Below are 24,498 nucleotides of genomic sequence, written 5' to 3'. Positions count from 1 at the left end.
ATACTCTATGATGACGATCTACTGAATCTTAAATAAAAAACTATTAAAGCGGGAAAACAAGCAAATAAAATTCAGTCTTAGTTGGAAAGATCAATAGTTTCTCTCATAAGAATATCCGCATCTCTCTCATAAGGATACATATACCCAGCTTAAAGCATATAATATTTAAATCTGTTACGTTAATAAAAAAAAAGATTTAGTTGGTATGGAAAATTCAAGCGTTTATTCATATAAAGGTTTGTACTAGTACAAAATTTGATCCCATTGCCACCTACAACCATGTACACCTCATGATCTATACAACTTCTTATCTAGATCCTTTTACATGCGACACTATACAAGCATTTATTATTATTTTGACTTATTATCACTTTTGTAAGTTACCAACCAATTGTACCATTCCTTAAGTCTCTGTACACAGATGCTGAAATAACTCCATGGTTTTGATCATAACATCCAAAATTTTTTATGTAGCAAGTCTCACAGCTCTGTTTGTTCTCATTATTTTTTAAGCTTTGTATATTTCTCACAGTTTTAGTATCGACTGATTTATGATGATTTCGTAGGTGTTGATTCAATGTTTGATGTTGACGTTGAAGATTTAAGTAATCATCAATTACGTGACTAGTGTCGCCAACTTCATGGACCAAATGTTTACGTAAGTCCTGAAGTCAAGTAAATGCAGAAAATAGATTTTTTAACTTTTTTTAAAAATTGATTCTTAAAATTTGATGTTAGAATTTAAAAGTGCTGTATTTAGATAAAATTAACTGTAACATTTATGCCACCTATGAACTATGAATTATAAAAGCAAGCTTAAGGAATAATATTTATCCAACGAAATAATAAATAACAGTTGCATTTATTGTCCGAATACTTATTCGTATACTAGACAGATATATCTTTTACAGGCAGTTGTTTTAATTTTACTTTGTACAAACACTTAGTTTATAATAATCGTTGAAGTGAAAGATTCAAAATTACTATACGTGCAAGGAACTAAATTGTACATAAAAACAGTTAAAAATTTGAAGTGGCATGTTAGTTAAATCAAAATTCGGAAATTGTTATGCGAAAGTCATATTTGCTTTTTCTCACACTTACTTCAGGTATCTTTGTGAAATATTTATTAGTATTGGCCGCTGGTAACATTTCCTGGTTCAAACGTTTCTCGAGTTTCGTTTCAGGCTGACTAGGAATACTGGTAAGTGAATGATATTGCTGTTGTCGGCGTTGTATGTTTATTGATTTCACAACGGAACCAACACGTGTATGGCGAAATTTTGGCTGTTGATTATTTTGAGTGGTAACGTTGAGTGTTTGTAGATGCTACAACAAATATATTTTAACATTTATATGCGTGCAAGTATCAACTTACATTCTGCATTGTTATTATACATGAAATTAATATTTCCATGACCAAGGTTATGAAAAATTGATAATTACTGGTAAAACTATGGCGGCATAAATAAGTTAAAAAAATTTCTTTATCGTTAAGTGGCCTGTCTGGTGATTTAAAAAAAAATTATAAATATCGTCGAAAATTGTATTACAAAATAGTTTTATACATAAAATCTTAACATACTCGTTTCTAATACTGTAACCGCACACTAAAAAGATTTACGTTTTTTTTAAATATTTTTTCTCTTTACTTTATTCAAGTACTCTTTGACTCAATTTCAGTAACTGATGCTATTTTGAGCAACCGGTTACTAAATTTGTTTAATAAAATAGAGTGTTTTTTGTGACAACTTAAATTGATTAAAATATTTTCCTGTGTATATATACCAATGAATATGATCGCGTTTGCATCAATATTTATAAATACTAAGAGAAAAGTAGAACTACTAAAAGTTTATTGTTGCGGTATTATGGTATGAAAGCACCTACTTTTCGAAGAAATTAAGTAACTTCGAGTATTTGAGTACAAATAACAAATGAATAGGCATACCGTGCTCGATCAAAGCAACTCCTTCAGTGTTACATAAAGATTCTGATATATAAGAGAGCTAATATCAAATGAACTATAAAATATCAAACTTTCAGTAAAATTTTGAAAAGTATATTTCAAATCACAGTTATATTAAAAAAAGTGTTGGCAAAAGGATTTGGTTGTTGGTGTAAATATAATATAATTGAACACAGGATTATTCGTTTTGATTTGAGAGCCAAGTATTTGGATTAATGAACTTTAGAAAGAAAATTAGTGTTTGGGTGTTTCAATATCAAAATTGAGCGGTCAAAATCTCCAATTTTTATATATAAGGGTTTCTGAGTTATTGATCGCTTCAGGAATACCATGTAATGCGTAGTCGCACGTAATATTTTATATCGCTGAGGAAACTAAGCTCAGCTAAGTTTGTTTGCTAGAAACTTACGGTAATGTTTGAATAGGTAATTATACGGTTACCAAACATGACGATGTTGTTTTGTTTGTCTGACCAACTGTAATTAACCTAGAGCGAATCTTACTTTTAGAGTATTTTACAAGTCGCTGGTTGCTTTTTACCGATAAGAGATCACAATTCATATATATTATTGTTATTAATATCATAAACCTTTAAAATGTTACTTATCTAAACTTATTTCATCGCAGAAAAAAAGCACATGCAAAACTTAACTAACTGTGTCCAGATTATAAAATATATATCAACTATAAAATCAGTAAAAGAGTCTTGAATATATTTTACGTAATTTATTTATACCCTGGGTCGGAGACTCAAAGTAGCTTAAAAGATATAAGCCCATTTGGAAGAACTACTCGTTCTTTAGTTCATTGGATATCACGAAGGAGCTTGAAGCTTCATGGCGAGTGAGATTATGTACATTGCCAGCAGATAACGAATTTGCCAGACAATTTATCATACAATGATGCGAATGGTCTACAATAGCACTATTTACGAATAAAAAAATCAACTTATTTGAATAGGAAATAGCGCAGGCGAACAATTACAACTAAGAAATACATATAAGTGATTTTTTGTTTTCAAAAGTTGATCTCTCGTGTATTAAATTTAATATTTTAGATAATTAGAGGGCATCAAAAATAATTTGCACATCACGAGTGAACTCAGTATTTTTGAACAAATATATATCATTGATATTTAATCTAATTGTAAGTTATAAATACACTATAACGTACGCACCTATTACGCTGGTATTGATTGTGTTCAATTGTGATCTTATTATTCACTTATTTGCTTCATTGTTTGTTAATTATAATCTATTAGAATATGAACGTAAGTGTTTTACAAATACACAAATAAGAGCTTCTTACCCCCCAAGGATCCTACGCCTTCCTCAACTCTCTGTCATCCAACAATATTATTTCCAGATCACTAAGCGGAATTTGAAAAAAGTCATCGTATCGAATAGGGTGAAATTGTGCGATCTGAGCACTGGTCTTGAAATGATTACTCTACCATTGAGATAAGAGTATACGCTCAAACAAATCAAATAAAGTATTTAGTGAAATCAATCTGAAGTGGTAAATTCTTGAATACAATAAGTAAAAAATTAAGCTCGTCATATGATATTGTCATATAGTTTTGAATAGTTCTTTTTTCACGTAGTAAATTCTTTTTACAGATTGTGTGTAATTGAAAATTTAATGAGAAAAAAATGAAAATCATGTTCTTAAAAATTCAGAATTTAAATAGAATAGTTTTTAATACCTAAATTAACTCCCGCATGATAAAACAACTGCAAATTTTGTAATTTTCCATCAATTCAAATAAAAATTAGTCGATGTACCTTTGCAATCATGTATTTTTAATACGCGTTTTCGTTATATAAGTGAATTTCATTTAAATCTATATCATCTTATAATAAATCTTTTAAAAATTACTTATTTTCAAACATCTGGAAAAAATGGTAGAAATAGTAGATCATTTTACCTGATCTGATTGTATTGAGCGCTGTGTCCTGGTTATCCTTTCGGGTTGTTGGCTTAAATATACGCAGCTCTTTGCATGGCTTGGGACGAGATTTCGTAGATTTCCATTGATCAGATTGTATGCGTATTGTATGGTCATATCTTTATTCGATGATTTGACTGACAAAAGGAAGATTGTTTTCTCACTACATCTAATAAATTGTATTTACAAAATTACATTCGAACAACCAAATTCAACTGAATTTCATGAATTTACGTAAGAATGAATGAGCATTCCTTTCAATAATGCTATATATACATATAAATTATATATAAATTATATATAATTACATTCATTATATATGTATAACACATAAAAAATACTATAAATATAGAATTGATGATCTTTTTCTGGAGTGATGTTAACTTAAAAAGAAAATCCACAAAATTAACGTTACTTTATTAATTAGAAGCAACAACAAAAACTTGTTTGTATTTATCTTTAAACATTGTAAAGAGAGTTCAAATTGGTTACTGTTTTTGAATGTTTACTGTAACATGTTATATGATTAAGTAGTAATAGTAATTATGAATTATTTTTAGGCCTTTTCGACATAGATGTATGGAAATATTTTCAAAATTGTAGTAAAATCTGCATATTTGTGGCGAATTTTCTGAAGAAATTGTTAATTATAAGTCATACAAATGAACTAAGTTTTCACTAAAAACCGTTATTAAGTTATTAAGTTGATATTTTTGTTTCTACAATATACAAGTTAAATGAGGTTTTCAAAGAAATTATTGTTCACTAGATTCAACTAAGAGTAACGCCTTGATAAAAAAATAATATATGTTCATACCATTTTGCCTTGAAACGTTCTCGCTTGTCATCATGTTTAAAACTTGCATCCCTTTACTTTCTTTACCTCTAAGGACTCTATTTTTATTTGTTAAATTTGGTCTTACCTCTCCTATAATTAACAAAATACATACGATAAATTAGAAAAATGTTTGAATGTTACGATTACCGCAAGCCTTTTTTCAAGCTCACAAAACTATTGAATTATACTACGTTGCCTCGTCCTTTTAGATCAATCACATAGCGACGCCATTCTTCTAGTTTTCTGCCACAGAGTTCAAATCTAAAAGCTTTTTTGCGCCTTCGTAATGGCGTGCATGTCTGCTCATTCCTTTTACCGCACAAGTGTTTCGGCGAAGGTAGTCCGCGAGACGCGTAATTGTCATGATAGGGAAGGGATTGCTGTATCGAAGATCAAGTCGATTCTCTTAGATCATACATAAATACTAAAGAAAATTCTTTAGCAGGCGAAGAATCGTACATTCAGTTTAAAGAGATTAAGTGGAAATTAGTAGATTATGCATTCAAGCAAATTCTCGAACGATTTGGTGACCCCGAAATCGAGCCATTATACAGTGCAAAAAAATATATCGTGAAAATAAGATCCTGCCTCCGTGGCTTATAGACGCTTTTACAATTTTATAAGAAAAACTGGAATTCTAAGCATTGCTACTATTCTTTATTATTTTACGTGTCCTGCACAAAATAAAAGTCGACAGAGTCGAAGGCACTATCGTCATACTCTAGTTCCCCTTGTTCACGGAACTGCTACATTCTGAACCTCTAAAATTCCGCCCAGCAAAAAATTTACTAGTACCTTCTTTCAAAGAAGCGTATCCACTATCGTCAAAAATGTTCCTGGCAGCTGCTCGATTATCCAACAAGCAATAATGAAAAAAGATTTTTTTGAAAAAATCATTTTTGAAAAACAACGGTGGAAACGCTATTGCAGACTATTGTGCACGGTTTTATTATGTACATTAATTATCATGCACAGTAAGAATTGATACACGCTGATTTACACCATGTTATTGTGCACAATAGTTTATGTATACAATAAAACCGTGCACAATTGTCCGCACCATTAACCATCGTTCAAAGGATGCAATCACTCTTGAAGATCTTTGTTTAAAATATCACCATCAATAAGAATGTTACACAAATCAAAATATCAGATCGTATCAAAACCTAAGGTCGCAATAAATATCAACCTGTTCTGAACATTCTAATTTTTAATAACAAACTCAGCCTACCTTATGGCAACACTAAAAGTATGTCTAGATAAAACGAGAATCATTCGACAAGATATGAATAAACTATTTATCACTACTGAAAAGTTTTACAAAGAAGCGAAGGCGCCAACAATTCAATCAATCGATGGATACGAGAAGTCTTACAGGAAAACGACATCGAGACGAAGATACTGCCCATAACACCCGAAGCGTGTCGACGTCAGCAGCAGCACGAAAAGGAGTAAACATTCAGTACAAGTATTTGCTACAGTAATCATATGAAAAATAATCCCTCCTCTTCACCACTACTATATAGGTCGTATAAATAAGAATAATTGTAAAAATAACTTCTCTAAAAGTATCTACTGAGATCTTTTCTCCTCTTACTTTTCGTTATACTAAGGTATAAGTCCATATGGAACTAAAATCGCAACATTGCTTGAAATAACTACATGATCAACTTAAGAAAACGAGGCCACGCAATACAATTGAACGATCGAACTAACTTACCCGTAAGTGAAGTTACGAGCATAATTGTGTGGGCTGCTTCGTCCGAAGAGAGCAAGGGCTCACCCATATTCATACTTTAGCATAAATATAAGCCTAAACCTACCCAATATTGCAATTTAAGAAGCTTCAAACTCAAATGACGAGGTTTTCAGTGGAGATAGAGACGACGCCCGAGTCAAAAGGAGGCACACACGCGCGTCATTACGGAAGCGTAAAAAAGCTTTTGGATTTCAATTTTGTGGCGAAAAACTAGCAAACTGGTGTCTATATGCTCGATCTATGAGGACAAGGCAGCTCATACAATTAAGATCGTAATTTCACTTAGAGGTAAGTTCTTTCGATTGTTCAATGTGTGGTTATTTGAAACCATTTACTAATCATTATTTATATGCAACTATTGAAAGAATTTTTGAGCTGCTTAACAACTTTTATATATATCTTACCTTCTAGGAATAAGGCTTTGTAAGTATCAGTCTTGGATTTCTCTTTACGTAGGTCGTCACAAGATAAATGAAAACTTTTGCGGACCTGTGTATCACCTTGAATGGACGAATAAGAATCTTTTCTAATATGTTCTGAAAGACGTCTTATTCTTGATTTAGACCTGATATGAATAAGCAAAACACGTAAAGCTTACTACTTACATATAATATTTATTGTTATAAATATTGTAAGATAAAAATTAGTTAGCAATACTTGATGATTGTTTGTAACTTGGTGACAAGGCTTACATGTTTTTGTGTTTTCGATGTTTTTCATCCATCATAGCGTAAAGTTTATTGCGGTATTCCTCGACGGAAAGTTGTACGTCATCTCGAAGAAAGGGTATCACGCTAAAACCTTTTTCAGGTTCGTTTCCTTTTGCATGAAAGCTAATAAAAATTCAAATAATTAATTAATTAAAAGCAATATTTATGCAGTACTAATCTCGTTTCGAAATTGAAAAAATAAACAGACCTATCAGTGAAAAAAATAAAAGTCGTAAAAGAATTAATATACTAGGAATGTTTTTTTATCAAGACTTATGAAAAATAATTATACTACGTGATCATCAGAATTATACCGTCACGCAAGAAAACTCTTCATAAAAATTAGCAAGAAATTTCCGACTTGCACAATACGTATACGTTGTTGTCATCATAAACTCAATCTAAATAAAAATAAATATAATTTTATAATTTACATTGCGACGTATTGGTGTTCCAAAGCTTCTACAGCAGTTAAACGATGATTAGGATTGAAAACAATCAAGTTTTCAATGAGATCTAAAGCTACTTCAGACACATTTGGTAACAATTCCCTTATTGTCTTATGAGGACTCGTCGGGCTTTTTTCCAACAAACTCGAACCATATCCAGCACTTACTGATGTCAAATCTAGAACACATATCGTATATACTATTAACGTTGATTCCAAAAAATGTATGGCTAGATTAAAATTTTAGATACTTGTTCAACAATAGGATAAAATGAACTAACTTGACATTATTTTTTATCTGCTACATGATTCTATAAAAAATTCTCAATATGTTTTTATATTTGAATAAAAGAGCACTGCTTTGCAATTTGATTCAATAAAAAAACGTGCCACATATATGAAATAAGCCGGCTTTACTTTTATGATCAATCTCTTGTAGCTCCGACCCATCCTACACGTTTATTTATTTATTGAATAACATAAAAAATCTACATGTGGAAAGTTATTGGATGAAGAATCGATAGTAATAATAATAATAATAATCTTCGTACCCTCAAGAGAATACATTATTCAAAAAGGTTTTTATATATTCCAATGAGAATAGTCTAGTTATAATGTAAATTTAGTAATTCTATTTAAAAAAAATTCGCACGTAGTAGAAAGGGATATTCATAAATATTGCAGAATAATTCAAACGCAAGAGAATATATGTGAAACTTGGTAGAAACTAAGTAAACAAGTTTTACCTTCGTGAGTAGGAGGAGGTAAAGTGGCCATAATCCTCTCAACTTGATTAATTGTTGACGAACCCGGGAACAAGGGCTTTCCTAGCAACATCTCTCCAAAGATACAGCCTAAAGACCACATGTCAATGCCTTTAGTGTATCTGCATCGACAAGTAAATATTTTCCATTAGCAATTCTAAATAATTTTAATCAATTACACATTTACCATTACATTAAATTTACATATTGAAAGTTCAAACAAAATTAAATTATTCGAATTCAAATTAATACATTTCATTTTATTGACATTATATGCTTGTATTGTACGTGGAACCAATTATCGCAATAATAAAGTAAGCAGCTCTGTTTAAATAGAATTTCTTGTGGATAAGCGTTTATATTTATCAATTTGAATTTCTGTATTATACTTGTTTCTATGTAGTAATTAAAAAAGGCAGTATCGCTATTACTATTAATAAACAAATGTTGCTCGCAAAATGATTATTTGTGTGTGTATTTTTTTTAATTAAAAAGGAATATTATCTATCAAAGTCTATATATTTTTGGACATGTACAGTTCCACTGTCTTTTTATTAACTCGCACATCTTTATCAGAAAGAGCTTAAAAAAGTAGTAAAGGTCACGAGCATATCGTGACCATCGACATTTTTCTAGGATTCAGCAATTTTACATGGGTTGAATCACGCGATATCTCTGTAATCTATCATCACAGGTCTCTCATCGATTTGTTTTTTTTTTTTATTTATCGCTGAAAGCTATGTAGCTTACTTTTTCGAGGCAATCAATATTTCTGGCGCCCTATACCAGCGCGTTGCAACGTAATCCGTCAAAGTAGGATCGCTTCCTGCCTCACCATCTCCCTCAGCTAATTGACTCATGGAGCGCGCCAGACCAAAATCTGCGATCTTGCAATGGCATCGGGAATTCAATAGAATGTTTGATGGCTATGAAACAGATGTCTAGTTTACTTTTGTATTAAAAGATAATAAGATAGGAATATATTAATCTTTGATTTCAATAATTGAAAGATTAATTTACTCTATCTACCTTCAATAATAACGTTTCAATAATTAGCTTATAATCTTACTATATACAGCGAATTTTAATACCAATGACCTAAATTATGTCATAAATATTACTCTACTTTTAAATTAAAATAACATTTCAATAATACTCAACTAAACATTCATAAATAACAAAATTTAGAATATTAATGCTATTTAATTATTTTTTACTATACGATGGTTACTACAATAAAAATTACTTTTCTCATTTTTATTTAACATATCTGATTTATTTAGATAACTAAATAAAGAAAATTAAGTTCATTTTTTAATATTAAAGTAGATTTTCCATCGAATTTAGAATTGAATAAGCCATATGTTTATTAAAAGGCAAATTATCTTTAAAAATACAATACCTTTAAATCACGATGAATTACGTTTCCAGAGTGTATGTATTTTATGGCTTTGAATAATTGATACATAATAAAAACTTTATGGATGTCCTTTAATGACGTACCACGTTTTATTACCTTATGAAGATCCGTTTCTATAAATGTATCAAACATACAGAAGAAATAAATTAAAGGTACCGCATGTCTTTGGATATTAATATAAATTAATATGTTCGTAAACTTAGTAATAAACGATGTTAATATATTGTTTTATTCTTTATAAACAACATTAAATAACGTTTAATTTATTAGATAGTATAATTTGAAATATGCAATACACTTAATAAAATAATTACTATTTTTTTCTAGAATAAATCTATAATAATTTAGTACTATACTAACCCATGTACTCAAAAACTAAATATATATCACGATCGTTGTTTGCTTTGTGTAGTCCAATCAGCTGTATAATATTTTCGTGATTAGCAAAAGACAGTAAAAAAATGATTTCACGAAATGTACGTTGAGCATCCGTCTGATTTCTGAATGCATCAAAAATTTTTTTTACGGCCACAGTTTCTTTCGTTTTATTATCGACGGCTTTCCATACAATGCCGTAAGCCTGTAAATTTGTTAATAATTATAATTAATTTAAAGCATTCATTAAACATATATTATTTCGAAAAATACAAGAAAACGGTTATTTATTTTTCTCAGAGTTATCCGTACTTTTTGAAGGGTTGTTATATACATTGCGGATTTACGATTAAAATTGTTATTTATTTATATATTTTTCAAATCAGAAATCTATTGGTCAAGCATTTTTAAATGGTTTTAGATTATTTAGGAGATGTTGAAAACGCTACAACAAGTGACTTTTTTCAAAGAACATATATGACATTTACGCTACAATTCAAAAGTTAGATTATCGAAATTACTACAGGGGATCAACAAAAATCTCTTATTATTATTAATTTTTATTATTCTACAAAATAAGTGAAATTGAGAAATGAAAGCTTTATTGATTTGTTTATTATTCTTGTACATTATTGATAATACATTTATAAATCTGTAGATGTGGTGTAAAATTTGATGCCATATTCCGATCCCATGTGTGAAAATACGTAAAGATCAATAAGAAAAATACTGAAAAGTATTGTCCATGTTTTTGTGCGTTTATGTAGTTTATATAAATACTAGTGAAAGCATCAAAGTAGAGCTTACATAAAGCAGGAAGTGGGCATAAATGAGTGCGACCGTCATGTTATATCGATCAGTTTCGAATGATATATACTTGAGAGTATAGAATCACGTTTACTGTTTAATCAATGTTTCGACTGTTAACTTTTCACAAACTTTTTACAAGGCATATTTCTTTAAATCGAACCTACGCTGAGTAATATAGATAATTTTTTTTTGCGAAAAACTATTTTTATTTGTAATAGCTTACGCAGTCGTGTAAGTGATGTTTCTTTCCCGCGTCAGGTTTACTAAAGTCAATATATTGTAATGCTTAAAAATATTCAAAATATTATACAAGCCAATAAAAGCAGTTAGTATCATATTTGTTTAATTAGAGATATAGTTAGATGTTTCATGTCACATATTCTTTTTCAAGATGTTATATTTTTTTAGAAGTAATCTTCACAATCGATAAAAATGAAACGTAAGTCGCGTAATTATTGTACCGTAATAACTAGAACAATATCGGATATGAAAATCAATACCATTTCATATAACAAGTTTTCTGTGTATTTCCGTAATTCCACAATATTCTATATTGAATTTCGGAAAGGCTTGATATAATTACCCTCGAATAAATAAAAGAGCATTCATACACTTGATAGTGTATATAATTATGTATGCTAATTTCTGAAGTGTAGTGATTGATAAAATGATAAAAATATATTCTGTCAAGTAATTATAAAATACGAAATCACAGTCAAAAAAGAAGTGTTTACAATTATATTAAAGACAGAGGCAACGTCGTGCATTCATACGAAAAGAGCTTTGACCTTAAATTTAAAATATACTCGATTTACTCTATTCAGAAATTTATACGATTAACAAAAAAGACGTGAATACGGATTGAACATTAATAGATTTGTCAGAGTATGTCGCGTGAAAAGAGTTAAAAAATGCGCAATAAGTCGTACTGTAGAGGCTATTATAGATGGCATAAATTTCAATAGTTTTTGTGCGATCATTGTAGTTGATCAAAGTAATTGAAAGCCACTCACGCCTTTGCCAAGTCTTCGGATGATGTCGTAGTGTTTGGTGACGTGCACATCAATTTCAGAGTGCCTTTCGCTGGATCTTTTGATGGACATTTCGCCGTGGCGTTGGTGGTCGCAGTAAAACAATCAAAAGGTTGTTCTGAAACGTCATGTACGCTGATATCTAAGCTTGTTGGGCCCGCTGTTAGGCGTAAAACTGGTCGTGGCAACCAGAGCAGCGACGACGTCGGGTGCAGCTGTATGTCGACGACGATTTACCGAAACATAGAGTTGGCAGCATTGCACTTTTCATAAATTTTTGTTTACTCCGCCCAGCTGACTGCCTTGTAGATTACGACACGAAAATGCTTTTGCAAATGCAGAGATTGACGATTTCGCCGGGACAACGACGCCACAAAGCAAGCTTCGCACTTTTCCGATGCTTTTCTCGAGATATGCCGCCCGCGAGTTTTATTTGTCGTCACTCGCGGCTGGCCGCACGCGCGACGTACTGCGTTCACGGGCTGTATGTGCGCCTCGTTACCAAGGCGACACTTTCATACCTATGCTACTATTCTCGTTTTATATTTCCTTTTTAACCCTGTGGATTTGCGTGCACCCTCTCAGCTCCTCCCTCCCTCCTTCGCACATTGTTTTCGACGTGAACCCTTCGCTTTTATAAGTACTTCGCAACACTATTTGTTATCCACATTGATACCGCCATAACTGAAAAACTGAAAAACTGAGTAAAAAAATGCGCTTTTCGTGAGCTTTCCGTTCGCCAGTTTTGTACGATTTATTAAACAACATAAAACAACTAATAAATTAGTCTAAAAGAAGCATCTTCTTCGAATGCATTTTATCAAATATTCAATTATGAAACTTGGTACTTTGACGCTGTTTCTTATTTACCTCAGGAATACAGAAGAAAATTTCGGAGCACGCTAGGGTGCATATAAATAATTCATGGCGGATCGTAAAATCAAATAGCAAGTGAAGGAAATACGAGTGTGCGATATGAAACCACTAAAATCCATGGACTTCTATAGAGTAGAATCTATCGAAATTCTGTAGATGCCATCACATAAAATATTAATGGTATTTACCGTGATCATTGATTTCTAGAAAAATAACAACTTACATTTTTTCATTGTAGTTGCTTATTTAGCGATGGAACGGTAAGAATTGCTCTAGCTTAAATTTTACTTTCGGTACAGAACTATTTACAACTTTCACTAAATAATAAATAAAAATCAAACCTTTGACTTTTGACGTCATATAAAAGTATCTAACTCGTTGAATATATTACATGCCTTTGGACAAAAAATTGAAGTCGATCAACGCGTACGCCGAACACATCTAATATTATACACAACTTACTACGTCTCCCGAGCTATAAAAAGGGAAAAAAAAGGGTAAATAAGGCAAGGCGGGTTACCCACAGCAATTTTTTAACTTGGAATTTTTTTCAATATTCTTTTGGAAGATATATTATTATCAAGTACCATAAAGCCGCGTCCGCCTATATATGAAATGTGTTTTGAGACTCATATTTTGGACCGACGTATTTTTTTAGGAGTCTGGGATCAAATTTTACGATATCACTTTTTAATTTTAAACTAAGATATAGTTCAGATTTTCCAAGCTAAACAAGAATTTTTAGTCAGTATTTCATTTTCGTACGTCTAAGAGTATGTAATATTCTTGTAATGTACTGTGGATAACAACGCTAAAAATCATAGCTCACTTATATATAGCGTGTCAACTGTAAATTCAGCGACGTAAAAATTTTCACAGCTGTTCGAAAATTCAAACCTCCGTTTTGTAGAGCAATTTTACTGATGAGAAGAAAGATACGCGTTCATGATCGAGTTAATCAGCTTAGATGAAATCTTTCGCATTTCATAAGCGGATTTCTTCAAAGACTCGACTCAATTTGAATTCAGCTCGGTACAAGAACCGAGCCGCTCGAGCTTTCTAGTTTATAAGCAGACGATTCATGCGATCGGCCAAGCTAATTAGTCATAATTTTAATACATACTTTAACCACGTTTAGGCATTTATATTACGGGTGTAAATTAAAAACTATATATACTTCCATTTATAGATACCTGAAATGGTTCAAAAAGTTGTAAAGGCGTAAATTATAATTTGTAAACGTATAAATGTAGACAAATTACGTATTTTTCGACACTCCGTGCGGAAAGTGCGTTTTTCCCGCACGCTTGGCAAAAAACGTGCGTTGAAAATCGCACTTTCCACACGTCGTATCAAAAAATACGGTACGGCATATGTTCGGGGAAGAGTTTCTCGTCTCGTGTACCTTTCCATCCTCGCTTCGCTCGAGCGTCAACGCCACACGAGACGAGAATCTACATTCCCGCACTTGTATCGTAATGTACAGTATATTCCAATCAAAAAATAAGATGGCCGAGAAGAAAGTGAGTCATAATATTATAGATTTTTGATAATTGGAAAGCGATTATGTGACATGTAATTTATTTTTTAACTATATTACAGTTTCCGACTTCCTTGGTTAATTTCATTCCTCGTACTATTTGAAACTACTTTTCATTTCAATTTACATCTGATTTACCAGTCAATCTTATTGACGATATGTAGTAACCATAGTAGTTCAAATTTACAAGCTTTTATCAACGTAATTTGCCAACTGCTAAGGTTTCAGAGTTATCTGACAATTGATATAAATCCCTTCATCAATAGTCACTACAACACTTTCTACAAAGTTCACATTAAGGCTTTTGGAATGGCTTCGTATGCTTATAAGCTTTAAGTAATTTAAAGTTACAAAGTAGTATACATTTTTTTCATAAATTTGATCATTTAATAGTATGGAGTGAAGTTTAATCGAATAAAATTCTTTTACCTGTAGATTCTTTCAAGCAAATTTAGTTAAAGCTTAATGAAAAAACCAACGATTCGCTAACGTTTTAGGATCACTCATATCAAGTTAGAAAAACAAATTTGTACGATTTACTGTATCAATAGGGTGATTCTAAAATGTCACTGAAACGTTGGCTTTTTTATTCTATTTTCATTTTTAATTAAATTTACTTGAAAGGATCTACAGGTAAAAGAATTTAATTTGATTAACCTTCACTTCTTATTACGAAAATATTTCATAAGCAACCTGCTCGAAAGAGCTTTAAACATAATTGGTAATTTGTTTATACTAAAAATTCAGCTCTAAATGATTACTTTTATGCGCAAATAGAACCGTGTTGAATTTATATTGTCAATATAAAAAGCATTAACAAATTCAAATTTTTATTGTAAAAACTGTTCTATATAATTAACATATGAAGTAACGGAAAAATAAGTGCTTACTATTTTAATATGTCGACTGCCGATATATATGACAATAATATTATTATTAATATTATCATTATGCTGTCCCACAGAAAATAACTAAAACTACAAAGTTTGAATTTAGTTTTGGTACATTAAGATTGTATCACAGTGATTAATGGAAAAACACAAATTCCTTAAGAATATTTTGCAAAAATAATTCATACTTATATTAAAAAAATTTTTTTATTGAGCAACAATAGAAGATACATGAATGAGTTTTCTAAAGTTCATATTTTTCGATAATAAAATGATGTAATTTAGTAATGAGCTGAAAACAATTTGTTTTTCTGTTTCTGCAAACATATTATGTTCATATAAGGTTCCACAAGATTATGATTATAAACTGTTTTATTAATTAAATTATTTATTATTTTAATAAATGTACAACTTTATATTTTTTAAATATTAGTTGGATTCACAGTAAAATAGATAATATACTATAAAAAAATATTGATATTTATTTTGTTTACTAAGTATTTATTGTATGATGTTAATTTCTGTTACTATTTATAGAAAGTGTAAGTACATCTGGCTACAATTTTTCAAAATCACAGTCGATTCATAAGAAATTGTAGACAAAAATAATATTTATAGTAACAATTATAAACTTTCATAAAATCTAGAAACTTTTTTAATAACTGATGTATTTGTAAAACTTTTTAAATTGAAAAATGTAAGATAACATACAAAAGTTATATTAACATCGTTAAATTTTATAAATGCATCATTTCTCACTTATAAACAGCCTTTATTTTGTAAAAACATTCAAGATTACTGTCAGTTATTTTTTTTTGTTGATAAATATAAGAAACTCATATAAATACATTTTGCTCAAGATTAATTCATAAATTTAATATCTAGTTCTTATTATGGCCATTGGTCATTGAAATAATTTTTATGCATTGAGAACTTAGACAAATTATTAACTTATGATCTATTTCCTGGGCTGCTGGATTATAATGGGACGAGAACTGTGTGCTGGACGAGCATCATGAGTTGTAATAGGTTTCTCATGATAATGTTGAATAGCTTCTGGAGGAAAGTCAGCATGTCCTTTTGTTTGTACACCACTAACAATTATAGCTTTAGGTGGACTGTAACAACCATGAATATAAATATTGAAAAAAAAATCTGACTTTGTAAAAAAATTATTAAGTTTTTTGATGATTTATATATTTAATAATGAGTAAAATTATCCTGATTCAAAAAAATTTTATTGAAAAAAGTTAATAATAATGAAGATTATATACACAAGTAATACGCGCAAAAATAAGATTCAAGGACTTAAAACAGCAAATTACCTTGTTGAAGGCTTTGTTTCTTCAGAATCTTTCACAGGTTTAACTTCTCTTTCTTTTTCTGGATTTTTATGTTGGGTGATTCTCATACCTCCGGCTTTAACTGTAATAAGCAAAATCCACTGTAAATATCAAATATCAGCATAATAAATTTATCAACATTCTTCGTTTCCAACGTACTTTCAAGCGACCTTGAAATTTCATATCACTCCATAACTGATAATTATGATTCAATAAAAAAAAAATAAATATAAGACAATATTTGAATTCTGACCTGCAGGAGGATGTCCACCCTTGAGAGTTACGTCTTCGGTGCTCGACATATTATTGCAAATAATCGTAAAAAATACAAGTTAACGTTCAATATGTTTCGCCGACGGGATATGCGACTTTCTACGCGTACACATACACTGCTCGAAACCGTGAGGCGTCAAAGCATCATTGAGCAGTAGCATAATCTTCTGTTGCCAACCGAGTGGTTCTAGAGCAATACTCGCGCAACGCAAGCAGCCCAAAGGTAAATAACTACAATGGAGATCCCGTACGCGCGACTTTTCAAATGTCTTATTTAAATCTTGAATTGAAATCTTTTCTTACTTATATATAAAAATAAAAAATAATTGGAGATTTTTAATAAAAGATTTAAATATTAAATAGAAGTAATTTTATTATTGAATAAAAAAATCAGTGATTATGAGAATTTAGTTATCAACTTTCTTCTCTTCTGCATATGCATAATGTAAATCCTTGCAATCTTGATCGGTGATGTGTACCCATCCAGTTGATTTCATGTGATAAACTGTAAAATTTATTCTAAATGAGACTACATGTTATATAGAATAAATGAAAAACTATTTTAGAAACTTGCAAATATTTGTACAAATAACATTTAGCATATGAAACAACAATTAATTAAATAAAAATGTACTTTAATTAAAATAATAACACAGAGTTTAGTTTTGAAATTAGATTTCAATAGTATTAAAATGTACAGAAGCAAATTTATTTTTCAAAGTTTGGCTTACCTCTGACAATACCACCAGAATAAGCATCTCTATGTGTTGCATGATAAATAGCTCTTCTACCAAGTTCATACGCTTCTTCGTCAGTTAGATCCCAGCGATATCCAGAATCTAATACACCATAGGCATAAACTGAACCTGAACCAACACTGAACACTTTGCCAGGTGTGCGAGTACCTTCAGAATCAACATAATACAATCCTGGTCCTCTTTTATCCCATCCAGCAATCATCATACCTAGATTCATATGAAATGATTATAGGTCTCATAATTTTATAAGTAAATTCAATAATTCAAAATTCTTAAAATCTAAACTTTGAGCTTCATAAAATTTGATTTAGAATACTAAGGAGCAAAAGATTTTCAAATTGTTGAGTTTAATTTCTTAAAGTAACAAACAATAAAACGAATGATATTTTGTTAGATTTCATTTCAAACTATAATTAAGTCTTACCAATACTAAGACCCATTCCTTTGTAATTGTAAACCATATTTGACATTAATTTACTTGCTGCAGCAACTGATATACGATTTCTATTGCGTAATTCATACATGCGACATTGTTTAGCTAATACTCTATCCCAATATACACAGTCAGCTGCACCGCCAGCCAATGTTCCTAACAGGTAATCATTGATTTCAACAATTTTTTTCATCACTTGTGAACCTGCAGAACATTAATATTAAATATTAGGTACGTATTAATAACATATTAAAAAATGTAATATACAATAATATATTATACCAATGAATTGTCCTCCTGTAGCTCGAGAATCTACAGAAAGTACAATACCTCCTTGATACATAAAACCTAGTGTTGTAGTTCCATGGTCAAATTGAATTTTCATATGTTTACCAGTTTCATCTGTTCCTTTAGCTAATTGACCAAGAAAACCCGCCGGCTAAAATTAAAAAATATAAAAAATTGGTATAATGAATCAATTGAATTTTCAAAAACACTTGAGTCATTACGCCATAACCTCAAAAATTGTAGCAAACTTATTTAAAACAAAAGAACTTTCAAATGAAAATAATAGATAATTAACCAATAGTAACTAAAAATATAAGTAGTATTAATTAAATATTAATAAATATTGGTAAACTCAGCAGTTTCATAAAGTAGTAAGTTAATAAAATAAAAACTTACATTGCTAAATGGTGGCATCGCCAAAGCAGTATTATTTGTGAAATTTTCATATTCGAGGTCTTGATGAAATTCATCTTCTATAGAATTATTGAAGTTTACAAAAGAGTTCAAACCACACACTTCAGCTAACGCCATGTTTACCACTATAGCTTCAACAGTCAATCAACACTGCAGTAGATTTTTTACGCCGCCATATGAATTATGGCTGAAACATGAACGGTGTCGTAGGTATGTGTGTATATATATATATATATATATATATATATATATATATATATATATATATACAAATTTTGTCATTTATTTGTGTGTATGTAAAACAACATTAAGTTATAAAATTAACGAAGTAACAATTTGAATAACAAAAACACTAATCGATATTTGATTAATCGTTTTTTAATTTCATTTATACATTCATAATCTTCAAGTTGCGATTGTATTATTCATCAGTTTAATATTGAAGAAAAATGATTTTTATAGTATAAAAATTAGGTATAATTATTTTACGATATTAATAATATTATATTATTATAGTTGATATTATTTATTGACAAAATGAATTCATTTAAATTATTTGATAAATTTTATTTAAATAATAGTTGTTTCATATGTCAAATGTTATTCATACAAATATTTGACCAAACAAATGTACAAATTAATTGTGATCATTAATGTTTCTATGAAGATGCTCGCGAAATACTAATTTCATTTGGTATCATCGATACTCAATCGTCGAAAGGAATTCGGATTTTGAACTTAGCGGGTTGCGAATTAATTCCAGGCAGTGTTTGTAGTATATATATATATAATTATTCAATGATTAATTCAATGTAAAAATACCATTCAATTGAAAATACATTTAACTAGTACCATCATAGCAAATGATAAATTAGGAAATGATAAATTAAGATAATTTACCGCGGTCGCATGCCGTCTACAAAGAGACGTTACGATTGTAAATTCAATATTCAAACTTTAGATGGCAGCCTCAGTATCAAATATTGATATTGATACGAATCGCTAAAATAACAAGAATTTACAACAACTGACCTTGAGTGTGGAGCGCAAAATAACTCTTTTTAATTTTCAATTTTTCGTTTATTGATACACTTTGAATTAGCAGTAACAATTGGACTGATTGATTTTAAATAAAATAAAATTTCTATTTATGCTATAATATCATAATTATACACCAACAAAGCAATCTGCAATAACTTCATGTTTTGGAATAAATTTTCTAAAAATAAATTTAGTAAATAGTTCCAATATTCGAAATTAAAGAGTTTTCATATAATAGTATAGATTAATAGCAAATTTTCAATCTGAAAAGTTCAAATTAAAATTCTTGTCACGTAAATAAATTGACTTAGCAAACAAAATTGTATTTGATTTCAAACGTTCACTTACTATTAAAATATTTGATTCATAGATTCATATATTTAATGTGATATTTGATCATATAACTTACATACAGTTTATGTAAAATATCAACTTTTTGTATTACTTAAATAATTAATGTTATTTGCGATTATTTAGTTGTTTAAGTCAACTTTCTGAAATACACGATACGTTCATTTACTATATTGTTTATTGTGAGGAACAGTGTATCTAAATATCGAAAGTAAAAGATAGTGTTGTATTGTCATTCTTTTTTTTAACATATTGTTCACCGTTAAATATTTTCTACATTTTATTTATATAATGGCTTATAATTGAAATTGAACGTTAATGGTATGTGATATTGATTTAATAGTGGAGATCCTAAGCATTTAGCCAACCTTTTAATATTTCTGTAAATATTACATTTAAAAGTAGTTCGACAAGATTTTTTCAGGATTTTTCAAGAGTTTATTTAGGCATATAAAATTTAATTATATTTTCATGCTTCATAAATGGAACTAGTTTTGCTTCGCTGGAAGTGGAAAATATATTTCTTTTCAAGCAATCTTTACTTAAAGCTGTTCTCGTGTAACCTTATTATTCTCTTAATTCTCATCTTTATCACAAGATTCCCGTGGGGCCACAGATAAAACAAAATCTACTCTGCCGCCTGACGAGTTAAATCACGTGGTATGGGGGTAAAGCGCCAGGAGCTGCTCTTATTCGTCGTTTAAACAATCTTGCTACCCATTACTCTTTTTGCTTACACGTATATACATACGTACACATTCGATAAGTTCTTTTCAGATTGTTGAAGCAGGACGATAATTTCTAGAAAAGAAAAATATACGTAGTAATTTTAATTTCACGGGAAACGATTAATGCATAATAATGTAAAACTAGCAAAATTTAAATAATACAATATCAAGTAATACTTACAAAAAATTAATTTACGTACACGATGAAATAATTTCTTTTTACAATAGACAACAAAGATTATTTTAAGTAAAATGTTTTTATTTTGCTATTTATGTTATTGCTAATATTTTGTTGTTGACTTCAAAAGAAGATTAGTAAAATGATTTCATCGTGTAACCAAATCTAGTGACTGTAAAACAATTTTATATACGTCTTATATATGAGGATGATCTTTTTTGTCTAACGTATTTTTTCTCTATCATGTCGTCAAATCGTAGACCCTTTTTAACTTGTTGACTTTTCCAATCCTACATTATAACTTACATATTCGTTATTTTTCCATTTTAAAAGTACTGGTTCATTACTGCCACGTAATACCATACCAAGTACTTTATGTTATGCTACTAGCGAGTTTAGCATTCCTCGTATCATTATATAAATTTGCAGACGCGAGCCTACTGGCGCTTTAACATGATAATGTAGCTATCCTAATTGACATTTACGAGTATCGAGCAAAAACTTTCCTATTATACTTAGCTTATCATTAATTCTTTTCAAAAGGAAACTAGATTGCTCGGAAATTTTACGAATGTTTTGGCGTAGAAATACTACATTTGAGATACGATGTATTTAGATTTTCAGTTACATATTCATATTTAAAATGATATAATTTTAATGCATATTATGCATGACAATTATATTTGTTGTCCACAATATCATATGAGATTATCAAAACTATGTTTATATTTCTGTATGAATTGTAATATTTTCTTTTCATTAGCTTGCTATGAAATTGGCATTGAACATAGTTTACATGGCAGAATGCTCGTTTACGATATTAGAAAACTAAAACTCGCAAAATAATGCATTTGTAGCGTAAACAGTTTTAGCTTGAATATAGCGATAAGCCTTTAGATCGTCAGCACCAGCGGCATCACTCCAGGATAAAGTTATCGATGACCGCGAGAGCCTCTGATGAGCGTCTTATCGTTGGACCAAGGGTCGTCGAGGTCGTTGCTGTCGCACAAGATTTGATAAGTTAACCGAGTACTTCTTTAATGAGCCTAACTTACTCTTTTCCGCCTCCGCCTTTCCGTTCACCAACTTTCATGACATTTGCCTTATGAATTTATTTTATCATTTATTACAACAATTTCTAAAGGCACTATTCGTTTATTTTTACTAGATATATTTTTATTATATAATAGTCAATTCAACAAAAATTGGTAGATACGGCTACTGCCGTTATTTTATTGTTTGTAACAAATCTATTTGAATTAAATCATTATTACGGTTTGTTTTAACAAATTTCAATTGACGACCTCTCAATTAAATATAATTAGAATGTCGTATTATACAATAAAGAAGATTTTTTTCCATCAACCAACTAAACGGTAATTCATACGGACTCATTACTTATAATAGTGAAATGTTGACTAAAATATACTAAAACATAATACATTTATTATAAAATTTATTAATTAAAGTCAATGACAGCTAAATCAAATTTATTTATCATTCAATTATTCGATAACATCGAAAAGTCGATGAATTATTTCAAATTCTCGCGCCCAATCCTGACGTCATATCAGCAAGCCAATCAAATATCATGATCTTCATCTTCACCTAATAACATTAATATAGGTATTACTTCTTACAACTATCTTTTTTCAAAATAAGGTAAATAATAATTACTTGAACGTTACATTTTATTTATTTTTTTTGTAACACTGAAATTTTCCCTGAACGCGTTCAACTCAATCGTAACTTACGCTATTGAAAATGTCAATCCCATTCGCATATTGTAAAAAATATATAAAATGCATATAATTAATAAGAAATATTTGTTTACCTTCTGCATAATTGTCTTGATCAATGATAAAATGTTTGACAAATTTTTTAACAATTTTAAGTAACGCTATCTAGATACATTGTATAATCAGCAATTTCCATCAGATTAAAAACAATTAATGTCTTTTTAAAAATATAAATTATGAATAATAATTTATTAATGTTAATACGTACAATAGTAAATATTAGTTGATTTAATTAAATTTATGTTAAATTGATGTTCATATAGTATAGTAAATAAAATAATTCAGGAAGCAAGAACAAAGAACGCTCTTTACTATTTTGGAAAGTAACTAGAAAAATGAGTAGCAAAAATTTTATTTTCATATTGTAGCATACCGATTTTGAAATAATTAAATAGCTATTTTAAGAGAGTATAGAAATAATATTAATGATTAATATTGTGTCGTTTTGTACTGTTTGTTTACAATATTTCTGCTTTATCTTAGAGTGCGTAATAACTGACACTTAATATATTGGTAATACATTTCTATTTTAAATAACGTTTTGGAAAAATAAAAGAATACTGGACTTGCATGAATGTTTATTCTATGTCGTACATAATAACTCCAAAATCAACTGATATTCTCAATTAATTAAGTACACATAAACGGCAATGATATTTACTACAGCAGAAAAAGTGTTCGTAAAACTAAAAGATCGGGAAAGATATTTTATCAGTTAATTACTATTACACGTCAAAGAATCGACTTTATTTAAGGATTCGCGTATTGTCTATGATATATTATACGAAAATTCTGAAAAAAGGTTACGTTTCTCTATGAATAGTTAAATGTATTCACTTCAAGAGCGTTTACATAGTTGTTTACTGCATTAAAATTCAGCCTTGTATAGAATTATAACGCATCAAAATAATTTTCAAATTTATGTCTTTAATGTTCTACTCGTACAATTGATTTGCGAGAAAGCTAGCCCCCATTGACTTCCCGAAGGTTGTCAGGCGAGAATCCGCTCATGAGCTGTGCGTGACGCGCGACTCTCGCTAGTCAGGAGGAAAATACCTGAGGCTTACGAGGATTTGTGAAATCTCTCTCTCACTCTCTCACTACTGACTTGTCAACGTGGCCGCATATATATTAATTATTTAATGTCGTTACGTGTGCGTCATCGATATACGTGCGGATGTTATAGGGTGAAGCTTCGGCGACCTACTTTATCAACTTGCCAAACATCCCTGCAAGGATATATGCTGACTCCGCTGTTTGCCCGCCTTATATTATTCTTTTATAGTTTATAATTTATTTTCACAAAATCATTTTGCTTCGACAAAAAATTGCTTATAATAAAACATTATGGTATTTAAGTACATATTTGCCTTAGAATTAAAAAATTTGTTTCTGATGTTTTATTGTAATTACATGTTGTATTTGTAAAGTTATTAAAAAAATTTTTCAAATTGAAATATACAAGACGCACATGCTTTGAAAATGAAAATGAAAGGTGGTCCGATAAGTACTTA

At 29.9% G+C, this 24,498-nt stretch overlaps 3 protein-coding genes across 4 annotated transcripts; all 3 read right to left on the bottom strand.

Moving 5' to 3' along the window:
- Window positions 1–205: 205 nt before the first annotated feature.
- Window positions 206–12,521, bottom strand: LOC131664073 (extracellular signal-regulated kinase 2). Of its 2 annotated transcripts, XR_009301905.1 has the most exons (13): window positions 12,055–12,521; window positions 10,217–10,436; window positions 9,839–9,969; window positions 9,187–9,362; window positions 8,419–8,558; window positions 7,659–7,851; window positions 7,207–7,347; window positions 6,919–7,079; window positions 4,735–4,845; window positions 3,897–4,054; window positions 3,278–3,338; window positions 3,147–3,200; window positions 1,219–1,329 (listed from the first exon to the last, which is right to left on the bottom strand). XR_009301905.1 is itself a non-coding variant. In XM_058934938.1 (12 exons), the coding sequence occupies exons 1-12, from the start codon at window positions 12,142–12,144 to the stop codon at window positions 381–383; spliced, it is 2,031 nt and encodes a 676-aa protein (XP_058790921.1). In that variant the 5' UTR covers window positions 12,145–12,521; the 3' UTR covers window positions 206–380. The 2 variants fall into 2 exon arrangements, 1 of the variants encoding a protein (XP_058790921.1); XM_058934938.1 differs by lacking the exons at window positions 3,147–3,200; window positions 3,278–3,338 and adding an exon at window positions 206–665 and having other exon boundaries at window positions 1,105–1,329.
- A 3,161-nt stretch (window positions 12,522–15,682) lies between these two features.
- Window positions 15,683–17,156, bottom strand: LOC131664123 (death-associated protein 1). Its single transcript, XM_058934999.1, has 3 exons — window positions 16,975–17,156; window positions 16,704–16,803; window positions 15,683–16,496 (listed from the first exon to the last, which is right to left on the bottom strand). Exons 1-3 carry the CDS (start codon window positions 17,021–17,023, stop codon window positions 16,337–16,339), a joined length of 309 nt encoding a protein of 102 aa, XP_058790982.1. The 5' UTR covers window positions 17,024–17,156; the 3' UTR covers window positions 15,683–16,336.
- Window positions 17,157–17,358: 202 nt separating this feature from the next.
- Window positions 17,359–19,081, bottom strand: LOC131664075 (proteasome subunit beta type-5). The gene is made up of 5 exons (XM_058934939.1): window positions 18,870–19,081; window positions 18,468–18,624; window positions 18,177–18,389; window positions 17,726–17,959; window positions 17,359–17,499 (listed from the first exon to the last, which is right to left on the bottom strand). The coding sequence occupies exons 1-5, from the start codon at window positions 19,002–19,004 to the stop codon at window positions 17,402–17,404; spliced, it is 837 nt and encodes a 278-aa protein (XP_058790922.1). The 5' UTR covers window positions 19,005–19,081; the 3' UTR covers window positions 17,359–17,401.
- Window positions 19,082–24,498: the final 5,417 nt, after the last annotated feature.

Source organism: Phymastichus coffea, unplaced genomic scaffold, assembly GCF_024137745.1.
Source record: "Phymastichus coffea isolate CEN01 unplaced genomic scaffold, Cenicafe_Pcof_1.1 PCOF00040, whole genome shotgun sequence".
NCBI lineage: Eukaryota > Metazoa > Arthropoda > Insecta > Hymenoptera > Eulophidae > Phymastichus > Phymastichus coffea.
This window is presented reverse-complemented; position numbering and strand designations above follow the sequence as displayed.

Bases quoted from the DNA above. Each gene is read 5' to 3' on its own strand.
- LOC131664073 (XM_058934938.1), bottom strand. From the start codon at position 12,144: ATGTCCATCAAAAGATCCAGCGAAAGGCACTCTGAAATTGATGTGCAC. The intron at 7,852-8,418 runs GTAAAACTTGTT...TATGTGTTCTAG, and splicing joins ACCTCCTCCTACTCACGAAG to ATTTGACATCAGTAAGTGCT. The intron at 666-1,104 runs GTAAGTGTGAGA...ACTTGACTTCAG, and splicing joins ATTTCACAAAGATACCTGAA to GACTTACGTAAACATTTGGT.
- LOC131664123 (XM_058934999.1), bottom strand. From the start codon at position 17,023: ATGTCGAGCACCGAAGACGTAACTCTCAAGGGTGGACATCCTCCTGCA. The intron at 16,804-16,974 runs GTCAGAATTCAA...TGCTTATTACAG, and splicing joins GGGTGGACATCCTCCTGCAG to TTAAAGCCGGAGGTATGAGA. The intron at 16,497-16,703 runs GTAATTTGCTGT...TGGTTGTTACAG, and splicing joins GAAACAAAGCCTTCAACAAG to TCCACCTAAAGCTATAATTG.
- LOC131664075 (XM_058934939.1), bottom strand. From the start codon at position 19,004: ATGGCGTTAGCTGAAGTGTGTGGTTTGAACTCTTTTGTAAACTTCAAT. The intron at 18,390-18,467 runs GTATAATATATT...AATGTTCTGCAG, and splicing joins TACAGGAGGACAATTCATTG to GTTCACAAGTGATGAAAAAA. The intron at 17,500-17,725 runs GTAAGCCAAACT...TAAATTTTACAG, and splicing joins TTCTGGTGGTATTGTCAGAG to TTTATCACATGAAATCAACT.